This window comes from Arachis ipaensis, chromosome B03, assembly GCF_000816755.2.
Source record: "Arachis ipaensis cultivar K30076 chromosome B03, Araip1.1, whole genome shotgun sequence".
NCBI classification, from domain to species: Eukaryota; Viridiplantae; Streptophyta; class Magnoliopsida; order Fabales; family Fabaceae; genus Arachis; species Arachis ipaensis.
In genome coordinates, this window is record NC_029787.2 from 35,400,418 (window position 1) to 35,415,537 (window position 15,120).

Sequence of the window (15,120 nt, forward strand, 5' to 3'; positions counted from 1 at the left end):
ATGATATGGTCTTTGTTAGAGTCTCACATTGCCCAGAGATAAGACTTGAAAAGCCTTTAAGTTTGGGTATCCTCACCTCATGAGCTAGTCTTTGGAGTTGAGTTAGGCTCACTCAAATATAATGAGATATTGAAACCTATTTTGTATTTGTTATTTGGGCCACCCCAAATGTTATAGGTTTGTATCATAAACTGTGTTGAATTTTTATTTTGTATATTTATTAATTTCTTATGCTCTAAAGTTTTCTTATTTCTCTATTTGTGAACTTCAAAATAATGTAGGAGGATGCTGGCGAAGTTGTTATATTGGGAAAGCACAATAAGGGATGTCATTGTAAAAAGTCTGGCTGCCTCAAGAAGTACTGCGAGTGTTTCCAAGCCAACATTCTTTGTTCCGAAAATTGTAAATGCATGGATTGCAAGAATTTTGAGGGAAGTGAAGAGAGACAAGCATTGTTCCATGGAGATCAAAATATCAACATGACATATATTCAGCAAGCAGCAAATGCTGCAATAACTGGTGCTATCGGTTCCTCTGGCTTTTCATCACCGCCAGTATCAAAGAAAAGAAAAGGTCAGGAACTCTCTTTTGTGCCAACAGCCAAGGATCCATCCATTGGAAAGCTAGGAAAACAGGTAGAACTTTATCATAGTATGAGAAGCAGCAGAGACTTTTTCTTGTTAAAAAAAAATTGAAAAAAAAAAAGAAGTTGCTCTCGAATTTTATATACTTACAACCTTATAACTAAATATTTTCTTAATGTTCACCAGGCAAACCATGTCAAAGGTCCTTTACCCTCCTCCTCCTTTTCTCCTGCCCCTAGTACTCATGTTGGAACTGCAACATTAGGTCCTTCAAAATTTATATACCGGTAGGGATAGTTATATTCATGAATGAAGATGCTTGTAATCAATTTAGTTGTTAACTTAGATTTTTTTTTGAAGGTCTGTATTGGCAGACATACTACAACCAGAGCACTTGAAGGAGCTTTGTTCAGTCCTAGTGCTACTATCTGGACAAGCCGCGAAGACAGTAACAGGTAACTTGTCATTTAAGTCACGATACTAATTTTCCTGACAGGTTTGGAAAGACCATTGTATTTTCTTTCATCTTTTTTGTGTGTAGATTGGTAGTAAATTTGAAGAGGAATCTCTTCACTTTCCTTCTAGAAGTCGGAGTAGTTCCATATAATCAGTTAGCATCAATTATATATGGGGCCAAATCTGTGTTTACAAATTGAATTTTGTTAAAATGGTTGCTCTAAATTCAACTACAACTGAATAACAAAAGGTTTTTAATCACAAGGGGTTCAGAATGTCTATTCACCACCCTCAATTGCCAAATAAAAACAGCAAGATAACTGGTTCTGTTATTTACTGAAAATTTCAGTAGTAAATTCACCAGTAAATATGGTCCCCGATATTATTATATGTAGACTTTGAACTAAAGTTTGTGGGCTAGAGCGTGCTAAGTTTCTGCTCAATTGGTGCTTCTTGTTATTTACCAAATAATATGAGAATGGTCAATGCAAATTATTGATTAATTTCCTCTCACCAACTACCGTTATTATTTTAACCAGACCAGAAAAATATAATGCACAAACATATAGAAGATCAGACAGAAACTTCCCTTGCTTCTTCAACTCAACAACAGTTACCAAGCCAAAAGGGAACTAATGTTGAGAAAGCTACGTCTGGTGATTGTTCAAGTGAGAACCGAATAGATAAGGTCAGCCCAGATAATTCTAGTTCAGACGGTGTTGGTGTCCTCAAAGGGAGGCCAATGTCTCCTGGAACTTTAGCATTAATGTGCGATGAGCATGATACAATGTTTATGACTGCTGTCTCTCCTAGTGAGCCAATTTCTCACACTTGTAACATATCTTCTCAATTGCCTTGTGGACAAAAAATGACTGAGTTATATGCAGAGCAAGAAAAGATTGTTTTGACAAAGTTCAGAGATTTTCTTAATAGAGTTATCACTATGGGAGAAATAAATGGTAAGTTAATATTAGGGAAAAAGGAATTATTAACTTATTGTGGTGGAGACTATTGAAATATTCTAATTTTCTGAAGTGGAGAATATATATTCATATTAATTTATAGATTGAATATTATCTCTGTTTTTCATTACCTATTTTTATCGTTAGAAGTGGCTAATCTAAATTCCCATGAACAGAAACAAAATATTCTTCATTAGCCAGAAGTGAATTGGAGAGTCATAGGGACCCAGTGGTCAATGGCACTGAAAATGCTAGAACTGAGACAGTAGATGAAGGAGCCACTAAAATTGGTGTTGCCAAAGCTGTTGTTCATCCTCTGGCGACAAGTAGGAATTTGACTAATTCAATATCTTTGGTCCATAGTAATCTTGTTCCTGAAAATGGTGAAAAAGAGGTATGAAAGGAATCTAACTTACAAGGATGAAGGATGTTCAGAAAATACCATTAGAAGTATTTTGAGGTATGCTAGAACTTGTGTAATATAAAGTTAATGTCATTCTTCTTTTTCTAACTTAGCTTTGTAGGACTGTAGGTGTCAAGCATACAGGCAGGCCATTGATTTTTAACCAGAATCAATTTTTGTTTTTATCAATTTCTTTATTTTCTTATCCATTCATATATATCTGAATTAATTATTTAATTAGAATCAATATAGCTTGTGAATTCCAGACTTTTAATTTCATATTTAACTTATTTGTTTTCATTTTAGGGCTTTTCTGGGCTTTGTTCATTTGTTATTGTTCAAATATTAGAGCCTTACAGTTTGGCCTACAGCACACTATAAGTGCGGTTTTGTTACGTACAGTTCAACAACTGATCTTGTATTATCTATTTTGTTTCATATAATTATGTAGTTGTATTCTCTGAACTCAAGATATAAAATGATGTATTGCCTACAATCCTTGCATTTAAATTTTAGCTATGCACTCCTACAATAACTGACTACCTAGAGTCGCTGACCTCTTATTTCTTATTTCTTTCCTTAAAAAAATAAATTATTGAAATCGACCAACCTTCAAATATTTACCTAGGAACAAGTTACTGAGATTTTTTACTCAATTGCGGGATATGTAATAAGAGGGAAAAATTCTTCTGACATGTCGACTACTTTTAGAATATTTCTAAAGTTTATGCTAACTTTAATTGTTTCACTTGTATTCTTTAGCCTTTAGGGGTCTGATTGTTATGCTTCACTAATTTTTTTAGATAATTGTGTATTTAGTTATATATTACTGATAATTTACTAATAAGTAATAACTGTTCGAGTGAAAAAATGATATATCTAAAACATAATGTTTCTGAAAATATATTATACAGTATTATTATTGTTGGAGCAATAGACATATACATATTTCATTATTACTCAACACTATATATCAATTTTCACCAACAACATTAGTTCATTCATTTTTTTTACAATTTATATCAGTTTTTAACTTTTCAATAGCAGTATTAATTTTAGTTATTGACCCTTTATATTAAATGAAGGGATTCACACTTGCGAATTTTTTTTTTTTCCTTGTAATTTGATTTTATCTAAATAAGGATGATAATAGCAGTATAAATCATAGTGATTAACCTACCATTTTAAGTGAGGGGGACATATTTGTCATTTTAACTGCTTATCAGATATTAGTCATATTACCATGATTCTGAAAATTGAATTAGACGGGTTAGTTCAATTGAATTAACCGAAAATTGGTCTTCTAACTGACTCAGTGATAAAAAAAAATGTTTAACAAAAAATCAATGAAAAACCGGTCAAACTGGTAGTTAATTGGTGAATTACTGAATTGCATGAATCGGAACGGTTTTTGAGGGTATGACCGGTCTGCAGAGATACTCTAAACGGCCTCGTTTTATAATTTACAAAAAAAATATTTGAAATCAGGAACCCGAAACCCCGAACTCCCGACCGCTAAACCCACTCTAATTCTCACCCCCACATTCGTGGAACTACTCTCCGTCGACCAGCTCCACAGTCGCCGGCGTCGCTCGCTGTCGTCGTCGCCTCATTTCTGCTCGCGGTCGCCGTCCCGCACTTGACTCTTTTGCAGCAAGACTTTCAGGGCTGCAGTTGCACTCCTTGTCCTTTTCTGGGCCCTTGCCAAAAAATCAAATCCATCTTTCTCCCTTCTTCTCTTTCCCAAGACTTCATCTATGCAGTATGCAGTGCACACACTCACATCACCACTCTCTTTCCTCTTTACTTTTTGTTTTTTTTCTTTACACTTTCTATTCCAAGAATTTACTTTTTCTTAAATGATCTAATAGTTGCAGGTTCTTCATCCTTTGCTGATGGTCATTGGGTTTATTCTGTTAAGTGGAGAAGGTAACTTGGGTTTAATTAGCTCTGGAACTTCTTTGAAAGAAATCATAATGTAAATCTAAATTAATTAATTTATTTTTATAATCAATGTAGTTTTTGCTTCAATTTTGGTGCACAGATGGTTGCCTGGTTCTATGGAATTGAAAAAAATAGTGCATTTAGGGCTTCAAGGTGTGGCTCTAGCTTTGGAATATTTGGAATTCCGACTAAATTTAAGGAAAATGATGGAATTGTGGCTAATTTCTACAGCCTTCATTCATGAATTGGGTTTGATTTGCATTTCCCTCTTTGGAACACAGGTACTAATGCACTTTCACCTGGTTGTTGATTTCTTTCTCTATTTGGTCTTCGTTTTTATTTTAATTTTGTATTACTAATTTTTTCATTTGTCAAGTGCAACCTGCAAGCACTAGAGGTGACAAATGGACCGAAATTCATTGAGTTGACCGTGCAATTCGCTAAAAAAAAAAAGTGAATTAGGCTAAAAATTTAAAACTACTATAATTAAAAAATTCGCCTAATTCGCATCACCAAATTTGGGAACTTTGATAGATTTTAGTGGGGTGGGGCAGGCTTTCTCGACGAGTCTGTATTTTTTTTTGTAATTAAAGATAATAATTGAAGATGTTCTAAGTTATAATTTGGATTATGTTTTATGTTTGATTTATTAGAAACTTGAAGATATTTAATTATATATTTTGGACAATATTTATTTTATTTTAAACGTTTATTTTATTATTTTGTTTCAAAAAACTTGGTTGATGATTATGTTTATTACATATTTAAAATTATAAAGATTTTGATGTTTATGAATTTAGAAATTATAATTTTTTTTATATCTTTAGGAGTTAATAATACTCAAAATAACCTTTAAAATTTGACCCCAAACTTAATTTAGCCTTTTAATTTTCAATTGACTTAAATTATTAAGTTGGTCTCTTGGTTCATTTCCGTCATCCAAGAGATGACGTGACACGATTAAGTGACACGATTAAATGACGTTGTTTTACTATTTGTACTTAAAGGACGTCATTTTACTCCTCCCTCTCTTTTTCTTCCTCTTTTTCAATGCCTAAACCTCCCACCACCCCAATGCCACCACCCTCAAATATACCTTTTCAATTCCACCACCCTTATCACAACCACCACACCACCCTCGTCCTCCCCTCCTCCTCATCCATCACTCCAATTCAGTTGCATCAAACTACAAAGCAATGTTACCAGCATGCGACGTTATCAGCAATAAACAGAGAGAGTAATAGAGTATTGTATTATTTTCAGTTATATCAAACTACAAAGCACAAACAGTCGGGCAAACAGAAATCTAACAAGGTCATAAACATTAACGAAAGCAAACAAAGAATGAACCGGATCCGAGGTCTATACTCTGTTCTAGGAATAGAAGGATTAAATTTAGTTCATTAACATAAGCTTTTGCATTTTGCCTTCACTAATCCATTGCCCTTTTTCTTCGACATCTTTCTCTTAGCTTATCCTATTAATAAAACATTTTCTGTATGTAAATTCAAGATGTTTTAGACATCGACTTTATAATAACCATGAGAGACATCATGTCTATCAAGCAACACTTATGACATTATCTTCCTTATTTAAACTCAGAAATTTAAGAAATGAGGAATCTGTATCCAAATTGGAGTGGTGAATGAGGGAGAGATAAGGAAGAGGGTGGTGATAGTGGTGGTAATGAGAATAGTAGGATTGAAAATATATGATTGAGGATGGTGATAATTAGACAGTGGAAGGTTCAGACATTGAAGAGAAAGAAAAAGAAAAGATGAGTAAAATAATATTGTAGCACAAACAATAAAATATGTCTTTTAATTATGTTACGTCATTTTCTTTGTAACGAAAATAAATAGAAAGAGTCAATTTGAGTCACACTTTAAAATTTTAGAGTATAATTTAGATTAATTAAAAATTAAAAATTAAATTGAATCAAAAATTAAATTTTGTGAAACATTTTGAGTATTAACTCATAATTGCATTCTAAGAAGCCATAGTGCTTCTATGACATGGCCAGTGTTGCATTAGGATGATTACTCTAAGTCGTAGTATATAATAGTAGTACAATATAGAGAGATATGTTAATTAGTAGTGAGCAATAAATGTCACTCACTAGGAGTGGGTATGACCCGTCCAACCCGAAGATCCGGCACGGTACCGAACACTTTAAGGGCTATTTTGGTGTGATTTCATCAGATTTAGGGTTAGGTAAGGGTCTCAAAAATAGATCTGATCATTATTTCAGGTCGGATCCGGACTATGGTTCGGGTCACCTGAATTCGATCCAGTGGCCCGATCATCATACACAATTAATATTTTTTGTTACTAGTGACGGATGATGGCTATTTTTATGTGAAATATAAGTATGGTAAACCTTAATATTTTGTGTTATTAGTTATTATAAGACTATAAGTTAATGTTTTATGTTTAAATTGCATAAGAGTTTAGACTAATGCATAATATTATATTATTTGTATTGATTTAAATATTTGGTGTTATTAGACAATATTAGTATTGATTATGGTTATGCTTTAATTTTAGAGAAGAGTTAGTTCTTGTTATATTTTTCTAAGTGAATTTTACTATGTCAAATAATGGTTGGAATCTTGGAAATTTGAATATTTTCACATGCTAGCTTATAAGAATGTATCAAGGTAATCTAATGTTAACGGCCCGGTTTTTACTCGATTTTTACCCGGTATAATCGTAGCCCGAAAATATATAGGTTTTATCAGATCTAGGGCCGAATTCGAGTCTAATAAATAGGCTCGGTATATATTTTGAGCTAAATTTAGATCACATCAAACCTGATTTCATCCGATCCATGCACACCTCTATCACTCACAAATCAAAATTGGGCACGGAAGTGAAGTGAACTCCTCTATTTCTCTTCGTCTTCATATTGGAGTCAACCAAGTTGTAAATTTTGATTGTTTTATTCTGATGACTGATTGTTGGGTTATTTTTATTTATTCTACTACTTATGTGCATTTTTCATTTTCTTTTAATTATATATTTTGATGGTTAGATTTAAATGTGAAATTTTAGTAATAAAATATAAGTAAGTGATTATGGGAGTCGTAAAATTTTAAATTCTATTATATTAGTCTTTGATTTTAAATATTAAAAATTTTATATTATATTTTTAATAATTTTATTTTATATTTTATTAAATCGGTCGATCATGGTTAAATTCTTAAACGGTTGAACCAGTCACTTGACCGTTCCTTGACCGGTTCAATTCTCCCAATCTTCGTTATCACCTTCAAAGCTCGGAGAGGTGAAGGGAAAAGCCACACATGGCCACCTTCAACACACTCCAACCCCAACGCCTTCTCTCATTTTCCCTCTCTTCTTTTTCTTCCTCTTCCTCCTTTCCTCTTAGAAACCCCCTCCAACTCACAGCACGTGTTTCTTCACATCATCAAACCGGGCCTGGCTACTCTTCGGTCAAATCTCTAGTTGAAACACCAACCAGAAACTCAGTGAAAGCTGACACTGACACCAGATTCAATAGGAGAACACGTGGTTACAGAGACAGAACCGCTTCTTCTTCCTCTACCTTGAGTGATAGTAGTAGTGGCAGACAAGCGGTTACTGAGAGATGGCAGAAGAAGGAGAAGGAGAAGGAGAATCTGGTGAACATGACGGAGGAGGAGAAGGACAAGAAGAATAAGAAGAAGAGGAAGAAGAAAGATGAAGATTCGGCAGAGTTGAAGTTGCGGGTTGCTCTTGATATGTGCTCCAAAAGAGGGGATGTGATGGGAGCATTGTCCTTATATGACTCAGCTCTTGCTAAAGGGGTCAAGTTGGGCCAGCACCATTACACCGTTCTCTTGTATCTTTGTTCTTCTGCTGCTGTTGGTGTTGTTCGACCCGCTAAAAGTGGAACCGGTTCTCGAACTTTGAATGCATTGCTTTCATCAGCCACTGAAGCTGCCAATGTTTCAGCAGACTTGAATTATGCTTCAGACAGTGAAGTCTTGGTGTCAGCTTTGAATTCTGCTGAGAAATCAGCAAACCCTTTTGCAAAAGATGGTTCTAGCTCTAGCAGACAAGAAGATCATGGAATTATGGTTAGTGAGGATGTCAAGAAATATGCACTGCAGAGAGGGTTCGAAATATATGATAGTATGTGTTTGGATAAGGTCCAAGTGAATGAAGCTGCATTGACATCTGTGGCTAGAATGGCCATGTCCATGGGAGATGGTGATAGGGCTTTTGAGATGGTGAAGCAGATGAAGATCATGGGGATAAATCCTCGGTTACGGTCTTATGGTCCTGCTCTATCTACCTATTGCAGTAATGGAGAAATAGATAAAGCATTTGATGTTGAAAAGCACATGCTTGACCATGGCGTCTACCCTGAAGAGCCTGAATTGGAGGCACTCTTAAGGGTAAGCGTACAAGCCGGCAAGGGTGACAAGGTATACTATGTGTTGCATAAACTAAGAAGTAGTGTAAGGAAAGTCTCACCTTCTACTGCATCTTTGATTGTTGATTGGTTTAAGGGTAGGCAGGCTTCTAGATTAGGGAAAAGAAGATGGGATATAGGATCAATAAAGGAAGCAATGGAAAATAGTGGTGGAGGTTGGCATGGACAAGGTTGGTTGGGAAAAGGAAAATGGGAAGTTTCTCATACAACAATTGGAGATGATGGAATGTGTAAATGCTGTGGAGTGCACTTAGCCACTATTGATCTTGATCCTATTGAAACTGAGAATTTTGCTAAGTCAGTGGCATCCATTGCTGTGATGAGGGAGAAAAAGTTGAACTTTCAGAAATTTCAAGTAAGCAACTAGACAATGTATTTTAGTTCTGGTCTCATTTTACATGGATGCAGTTGAATGAATAGAATTGTGAATTTCAGGCCTGGCTTGACTACCATGGACCTTTTGAAGCAGTAGTAGATGCTGCAAATGTAGGTCTATTCCGTCAAAGGAAATTCAAGCCATCCATGGTAAGTTACTGAATGTGGAAAATATTCAGCTTTTGTGCATGCTGTGACTGTTGATTAATTTTTTCTGAGGTGAAACCTTTAGGTCAATGCTGTTGTTAATGGAATACGGCAAAAGCTCCCTTCAAGAAAATTTCCCCTTATTATTTTGCATCATCGTCGTATCAAAGGAGAGAAAATGGGTGAACCAATCAACAGGGCGCTAATTGATAGGTGGAACAATGCTGATGCACTCTATGCAACACCTACAGGATCAAATGATGACTGGTAAGAACAATATGGGATGATATAATTTCAACAACTTATTCATTCACAGTTTCAACAAATTATGCATATCATCCTTCATTTGCTAACCTTTGCTTCAGGTATTGGTTGTATGCAGCTATAAAATTTAAATGCTTACTTGTTACAAACGATGAGATGAGAGATCATCTATTTCAGCTTCTGGGAAATGATTTCTTCCCCAAGTGGAAAGAGAGGCATCAGGTGAGCAAAGAAAGTTTTTCTATCAAGGCTTTGTTTCGATAGTCTTGCTGCATGCTTTTTGTATAATATATTTGATTAAATAGGGTATGATTTATCGCCATTAATTCTATTACCATAATTCTAACACTAGTATCCTTGTTCAAATTTAAGGTACGGTTCAGTTTCACTGATTCTGGTCCGCAGTTTCACATGCCGCCTCCTTGTTCCGTTGTAATTCAGGTACTGGAAAGCTCTTTAGAACATCAAGGAGCTAATATTTTCATCTTTTGTTTTTTCCTAAAAAATGTGAAGCTGAATAGAAATAATGGATATGTAAAGAGAAGAAAATGAGAAGGGAATATAACATGGCATATTTGGTTAGCAGGAATCAGAGCAAGGCCACTGGCATGTTCCAATTGAGACAGAAATTAACTATGAATCGGAGAGAAGATGGTTGTGCATTACCCGCTCGACCTCAGGCATGGTTTGTGAAGATTCTTCAACGGCTACTGGAAATAACTGAAGGCTTAATCACTGAGGATTGTATCTCGTACATATTGTTTCCATTGTTCCTTTTAGAACTCTAGAGTTTACAATGTCATTGGCTATTGTTGTTTCAATGAAATTACTGATATCAGTTTACTCATTACTTAGTTTAATAACTCTGCATATCACTTCAATGGTGAATAACATGATATTCTGATCCTTTAAATTAGACTCTAATCAGGGGAATTTGCAAGATCAGCTCCTACAACTACAACCGCTTCTAACAAGGAGTTACAATGCAACAGCAGAATATTGGCAAGCGCAAAGAGCTTAAGGAATCACAATGTACAAAAATGTATATTTTTTAAGCATTGTTGTCCTAATCTACAAACTCGGATATTATCTAAAATTGCGGCTGCAGGATAGATTGCTGGTTGTACCATTGATTTTCATATATGAAGTTCAATTGTCATTTTTCAAGTATACTGAACTATGAACTAGAAAATTAACTGAGTATGTTCATGATTGCTATAGAATAATCTTTTTTTTTTAGGAAGGGTCAAGTTACATTAGGGGCTTAAACCCGAGATCTCTTAGCGAGAAGGGAGGACATTTGCTGTTTGAGTTACGACTCATTGGCATAAATTAATCTCTGTTTAACAAAACTTCAGCAAGAAAATGGGCCCAATCACTGATGCTGGCCTTGGGTCTAGCAAATCCAAACGGCCCATCATAGGAACTTTGTAATTTGTATTAGTATATGACCAGAAACCAGTAAGGTGCTGTGTCTTGTGTATTATTTGTATTTCACATGACATGAGGTATTGCACGTGCTAATGCTGTTTATGCCTAGCACAGTTAAGCTCTCCACCCTCCAACAAGTCATGTGCAATTCAAAATATAAAGATAACATGAAATTATTGATTCTTGTTTCTCTTATCGTTTTCAGAGAGGTAGATTGATGCGTTACCTTTCTTTTGGCCCCGGAAATTGATGCATATTATATAATATTTACTACTGACCGCAACACTGCAAGGCATCTATTTAAAATCTGAGATATAACAATCAAACTGTAGTGAGGAGTGAGCAGTTCTAATTTGTGTGTGTCAATTTTTAAATGGACATGGTCTTTTTTTTTTCTGTCATTGTTTATTTGTCATGATCCTCTATGTTGGCTAGCCATGGCTGCAGAACCTTTCTATAAGGGGGGTTGTGAGTTGTGTGTTTGTCTATTCTGTCATATCACATATGCCTCCAAAATCTATACAATATAGTATTTCTTGATTTGTCATAATTGGACGCAATGCATGCACAATTCTCGGTCAAAAAAGAAGCATTTAGACCCTATATTTGCTTCTTTTTCATTACAAGCTGTGCCTTCACTACTTCAAATTAGTATTTCATCCAGAGAGTCAGTAACTGCATCATGGAGATGAATTTGAACTCTTGTTCCTATGAAAATCCTTCACAAGCTGAGGAGAGGGTAGAAGAAATCATGCACTTTGACGAGTCTCTCAAGGTTCACATCCATATATATCATATATATTCCATACTCTCTTAGCAATGCCATATCGACCAATTGTTCAGAAAAGTTGCATCTTTGTATTGTTGATGGTTGTTTCAGGAGCTAAGAGCGCTGCGGTCTCAGCTTCACGATGCTGCAGAGTATTGCGAAGCAACATTCCTGAACAGCAAAGAGAGAAGCATGTGAGTCCTACAATACAACATTCACCATGCTCAAACATTATTTTCTCCAGTATTGGTTTCTGTTATGTTTAGTGAATTTTTTTACTCTTAGATGTACAAACTACAAATTGATAAAACATTCTAAGTAAATTTGTATGAATAATTGAAAATGACTGATTGGATTTTATAAGGGTTGCAGTGTGGTGGAAAATACAAAGGACTACATACGCAAGACAATGGTCACTGTTGTTGATCATCTTGGAAATGTCTCAGCTAAACTTGATGGCCTTATTTCTCAGACAAATGCGTTTTCTGAAGCTGAGTCACGAGTCCAATGCCTCAAACAAGTTAGCGCTATTGCTTTGATACATGAAAATCATAAATTTATTCAAAAAAGTTTGCTAATGAAGACTATGCATGCTTTTGACAGAGACTCCTCTCATGCGAACAATATGCTCATACAACTGGTCTTTCAAAAATGCAATTTTGCGACAACGTGAAAAGGTATCATAAACGTTATCTATCATCACGTAAGTATTTCGTAACACTCAAAACTTTTCAAATCAATTCCTATTTTATATGATTTATTATTTTCAAGTATTTTCCATGATCAGCACCTTCCCTTGAGAGATCAAACAAAGACAAATTAAGGTACCACTTCAATCCTTAATAGCCGAATCTAATAGAGTAATATATGTCTGACCACAAGTCAGAATCAAGAAACACCATGCTTAATCTATGAATGTGAAAGATATTTTTATACATCTATGCTTGATATTTATGGTTTTGGCACCCTAATGCAGAGATTCTGAAAGTCAAAATCCACCAAAGACTGAAGAAAAACATGTACCAGAGGCTCTTGTGGATTTGCCACTCTTTATGTATACTTGCAAACCATGCCCAGCTTCTAAGTTGAAGCAAACAACCGCTTCAAATAAGGGGCATCACAACCTGGCCACGGGTAACAAATGATATTACACATGTTTGTTCTCATAATTTTCTCTTATTTTTCTCTAACAAAAGTTTCCTTTCCGAATTCCGTCTTAAACAACAGTGGTACCTGTTCAGGATGGTTTAGAAGTCTTAACAAAAGTTCCAAATTCCTCATTTCATTTCCATGTGAGTGCCTGCTCTATATCTAATATATCATATGGTAGATTGATCTGCATAATATGAAGTTGATCACTCTGTAATCCACTAATATGTATCATTGATTTTCAATTTTGGGTAGAGTACCCAGAAGGTTGGACGCCACAGAAGATCCTCGCATGGTAGTGACCTCTTATGGCGCATGCGACGTTCTAGACGAATCCAGTGAAAGACTTGACACCATATTCACCTGTTAAGTTCCTTGAGGGAAAATGTTATTCTTTTCTTTTTTTGGTACTTGTATCACAAACATTCCCTGCTCTTCTTCACGTATGACAATGCAGTGTTAATTAAAGTGTTTTATGTAGTAAGCAAATATTTGTATAATTGTGGTGTGATTCTGGAATAGTGCGATATTTTAACTACAAAATAGGGTAAATATCTTCACAACAAAAATTTATTGTGGCAGGTTCCACAATTTATGTTTTGCTCCAACAATTTTCTGTTTATTCTGTTACAATACATGATGATGATATCACATGTAATTGTTGCAATTCCAAACTCACAGCATGTGAGTTGTAACCCTTTACAATTGCGTTCTGGTTTGTGACTTATTTAACGCTTGAATAGTTGAATGTGATACATATCCCTTTCTGCGGGCCTGCGGGCCTCGTTGAAAATAAATGATATAACGACAAACAAACAAGTGAGACTGACAAGGGAACAAGCTAAGATATGCGATCTTTGATCTTTCTTTAATTTCTTCTTTTGTTAATATCATCGCAACAAAACTCTTGTTAAAATGGTAAGTAACCCCATTGTGTTAAAAGGAGGAAATGAATATATTCTCTTAGGCTGCGTGACACAGACACATAGAATCGTGTTTGACATATGAGACATAAATAGAGATATTGTGTCTTAAGATATTGAATTGATGTATTTTGTCTCAATTTTTATTTCTCAGGAAGGATACAACGACACTAACAAGTGATACAATTTATTTTTTATTTTTTCTTTCATTATTCTTGTTAATTTTTCATAATTATATTTTTTATTAAGAAAAATATAGTTACATAATAAAAGTAAAGATAGACAATAAAAATACTAAATAATGTGAACAATTGATATATAGGATATTCAATTTATTAGGTGTGCGAATAGTTATTCTAGTATTAATGTTTAGGAGATAATTTGAGGGTGGGGTACTTTTTTACTTTATTGTGCAAATTTTAAGACCCGTTGTTCTTGTTGTTAAAAAAAGTTATTGGTTACTTAACATAACCCTTTTTATTATTATATTTTTCTTCTCAAAATTTTTGAATGGAAAAAAATGAGAATAAATTAAATTTTTATAATTTGTTTTACTTTATCACCAAATAAAATAAAAAAATATTAAATTATGTGTCTCTATCATTTATGTCTTATTCTCCTATCTTGTCATATTCTTAGAAACAAAACACAGGAAATAAAAATGAATAAAGCAAGGAGAACATACATTTTAATTAATTATGGTTTGATTGATACACTTGAGATGATAAAGAAAACCTATGCTATGTTACAGAAAGGGAAGAGAGATCAGAGGAGGTTCCCTTGTATATAAGGAAATTAAGGGTCTCAAGAGCAAAATAGATGAAAGTGCCAGGTGAATGGGTGAAGAAGCACCCAAAATTGAAACCCACCACACATTGCCATCCCATTCCATACACCTTATCAAATTCCTGCAGATCAAAAAAGCTACTTCATGAATCATGATTATTGATTAGATCAACACACACAAATACAAAAGTACATTAATGATTAATTAATTACCTTCTTGATGTGAGCAGCAATAGAGATGCAATCATGAACATCATAAAGGTCAAGGGCCTTAGAAGCACATGCCATGGCCTGGATTTGCATCTTCAACGGCATGTCAGTTTCTTTCACCATACCTTTCCCTTCCAACATCTTAATGTTCCTTCTTCCGCCAGAAGGGCTTGCTTATGAAGCTCAGCTTCCAACATTGCCTTGCCTTGCCAATTCACAGATTTTATAGATGCAGATGAAATGGCACCATTTTGTAATTCACACGTAACCTCCTTA

At 34.7% G+C, this 15,120-nt stretch overlaps 4 protein-coding genes across 8 annotated transcripts in view; 3 read left to right on the forward strand and 1 right to left on the reverse strand.

Moving 5' to 3' along the window:
* Positions 1 to 2,901, forward strand: part of LOC107630284 (protein tesmin/TSO1-like CXC 5) — a 5,289-nt gene extending 2,388 nt beyond the window's left edge. Inside the window, exons 4-9 of one of the 2 annotated variants that reach the window (XR_002359219.1) lie at positions 282 to 635; positions 771 to 871; positions 945 to 1,039; positions 1,580 to 1,999; positions 2,179 to 2,462; positions 2,712 to 2,901. Coding sequence is in view for 1 of the 2 variants with exons in the window: in XM_016333386.2 (XP_016188872.1) it covers positions 282 to 635; positions 771 to 871; positions 945 to 1,039; positions 1,580 to 1,999; positions 2,179 to 2,402 (1,194 nt within the window). In the remaining variant the exon portion in view is untranslated. Of the gene's footprint in view, positions 1 to 281; positions 636 to 770; positions 872 to 944; positions 1,040 to 1,579; positions 2,000 to 2,178 lie in introns of both variants that reach the window. The other variant, XM_016333386.2, reaches the window with a different exon arrangement.
* Positions 3,915 to 10,779, forward strand: LOC107630285 (proteinaceous RNase P 1, chloroplastic/mitochondrial). Of its 4 annotated transcripts, none has more exons than XM_021118738.1 (9): positions 3,915 to 4,167; positions 4,277 to 4,334; positions 4,450 to 4,630; positions 7,569 to 9,145; positions 9,226 to 9,315; positions 9,398 to 9,579; positions 9,678 to 9,798; positions 9,949 to 10,017; positions 10,163 to 10,779. In XM_021118738.1, the coding sequence occupies exons 4-9, from the start codon at positions 7,655 to 7,657 to the stop codon at positions 10,298 to 10,300; spliced, it is 2,091 nt and encodes a 696-aa protein (XP_020974397.1). In that variant the 5' UTR covers positions 3,915 to 4,167; positions 4,277 to 4,334; positions 4,450 to 4,630; positions 7,569 to 7,654; the 3' UTR covers positions 10,301 to 10,779. The 4 variants fall into 4 exon arrangements, 3 of the variants coding, with proteins under 3 accessions (XP_020974397.1, XP_020974398.1, XP_016188874.1); XR_002359220.1 differs by lacking the exon at positions 3,915 to 4,167 and having other exon boundaries at positions 4,186 to 4,334; positions 9,695 to 9,798; positions 10,163 to 10,327; positions 10,494 to 10,779; XM_021118739.1 differs by lacking the exon at positions 3,915 to 4,167 and having other exon boundaries at positions 4,187 to 4,334; positions 10,163 to 10,327; positions 10,494 to 10,779.
* LOC107630286 (probable protein ABIL5) lies at positions 11,443 to 13,519 on the forward strand. The gene is made up of 8 exons (XM_016333389.2): positions 11,443 to 11,782; positions 11,888 to 11,970; positions 12,149 to 12,296; positions 12,380 to 12,479; positions 12,564 to 12,600; positions 12,753 to 12,910; positions 13,004 to 13,068; positions 13,181 to 13,519. The coding sequence occupies exons 1-8, from the start codon at positions 11,690 to 11,692 to the stop codon at positions 13,265 to 13,267; spliced, it is 771 nt and encodes a 256-aa protein (XP_016188875.1). The 5' UTR covers positions 11,443 to 11,689; the 3' UTR covers positions 13,268 to 13,519.
* On the reverse strand, positions 14,505 to 15,120 carry LOC107634375 (dynein light chain LC6, flagellar outer arm). Its single transcript, XM_016337892.1, has 2 exons — positions 14,848 to 15,120; positions 14,505 to 14,756 (listed from the first exon to the last, which is right to left on the reverse strand). Exons 1-2 carry the CDS (start codon positions 14,983 to 14,985, stop codon positions 14,589 to 14,591), a joined length of 306 nt encoding a protein of 101 aa, XP_016193378.1. The 5' UTR covers positions 14,986 to 15,120; the 3' UTR covers positions 14,505 to 14,588.

Coding starts and splice junctions, on each gene's coding strand:
- LOC107630285 (XM_021118738.1), top strand. CDS start 7,655: ATGGCCACCTTCAACACACTCCAACCCCAACGCCTTCTCTCATTTTCC. Junction 9,146..9,225: donor TGAACTTTCAGAAATTTCAA/GTAAGCAACTAG, acceptor TGTGAATTTCAG/GCCTGGCTTGACTACCATGG. Junction 9,580..9,677: donor ACAGGATCAAATGATGACTG/GTAAGAACAATA, acceptor CCTTTGCTTCAG/GTATTGGTTGTATGCAGCTA.
- LOC107630286 (XM_016333389.2), top strand. CDS start 11,690: ATGGAGATGAATTTGAACTCTTGTTCCTATGAAAATCCTTCACAAGCT. Junction 11,971..12,148: donor AACAGCAAAGAGAGAAGCAT/GTGAGTCCTACA, acceptor TAAGGGTTGCAG/TGTGGTGGAAAATACAAAGG. Junction 12,911..13,003: donor GCATCACAACCTGGCCACGG/GTAACAAATGAT, acceptor CTTAAACAACAG/TGGTACCTGTTCAGGATGGT.
- LOC107634375 (XM_016337892.1), bottom strand. CDS start 14,985: ATGTTGGAAGGGAAAGGTATGGTGAAAGAAACTGACATGCCGTTGAAG. Junction 14,757..14,847: donor TTGCTGCTCACATCAAGAAG/GTAATTAATTAA, acceptor TTTGATCTGCAG/GAATTTGATAAGGTGTATGG.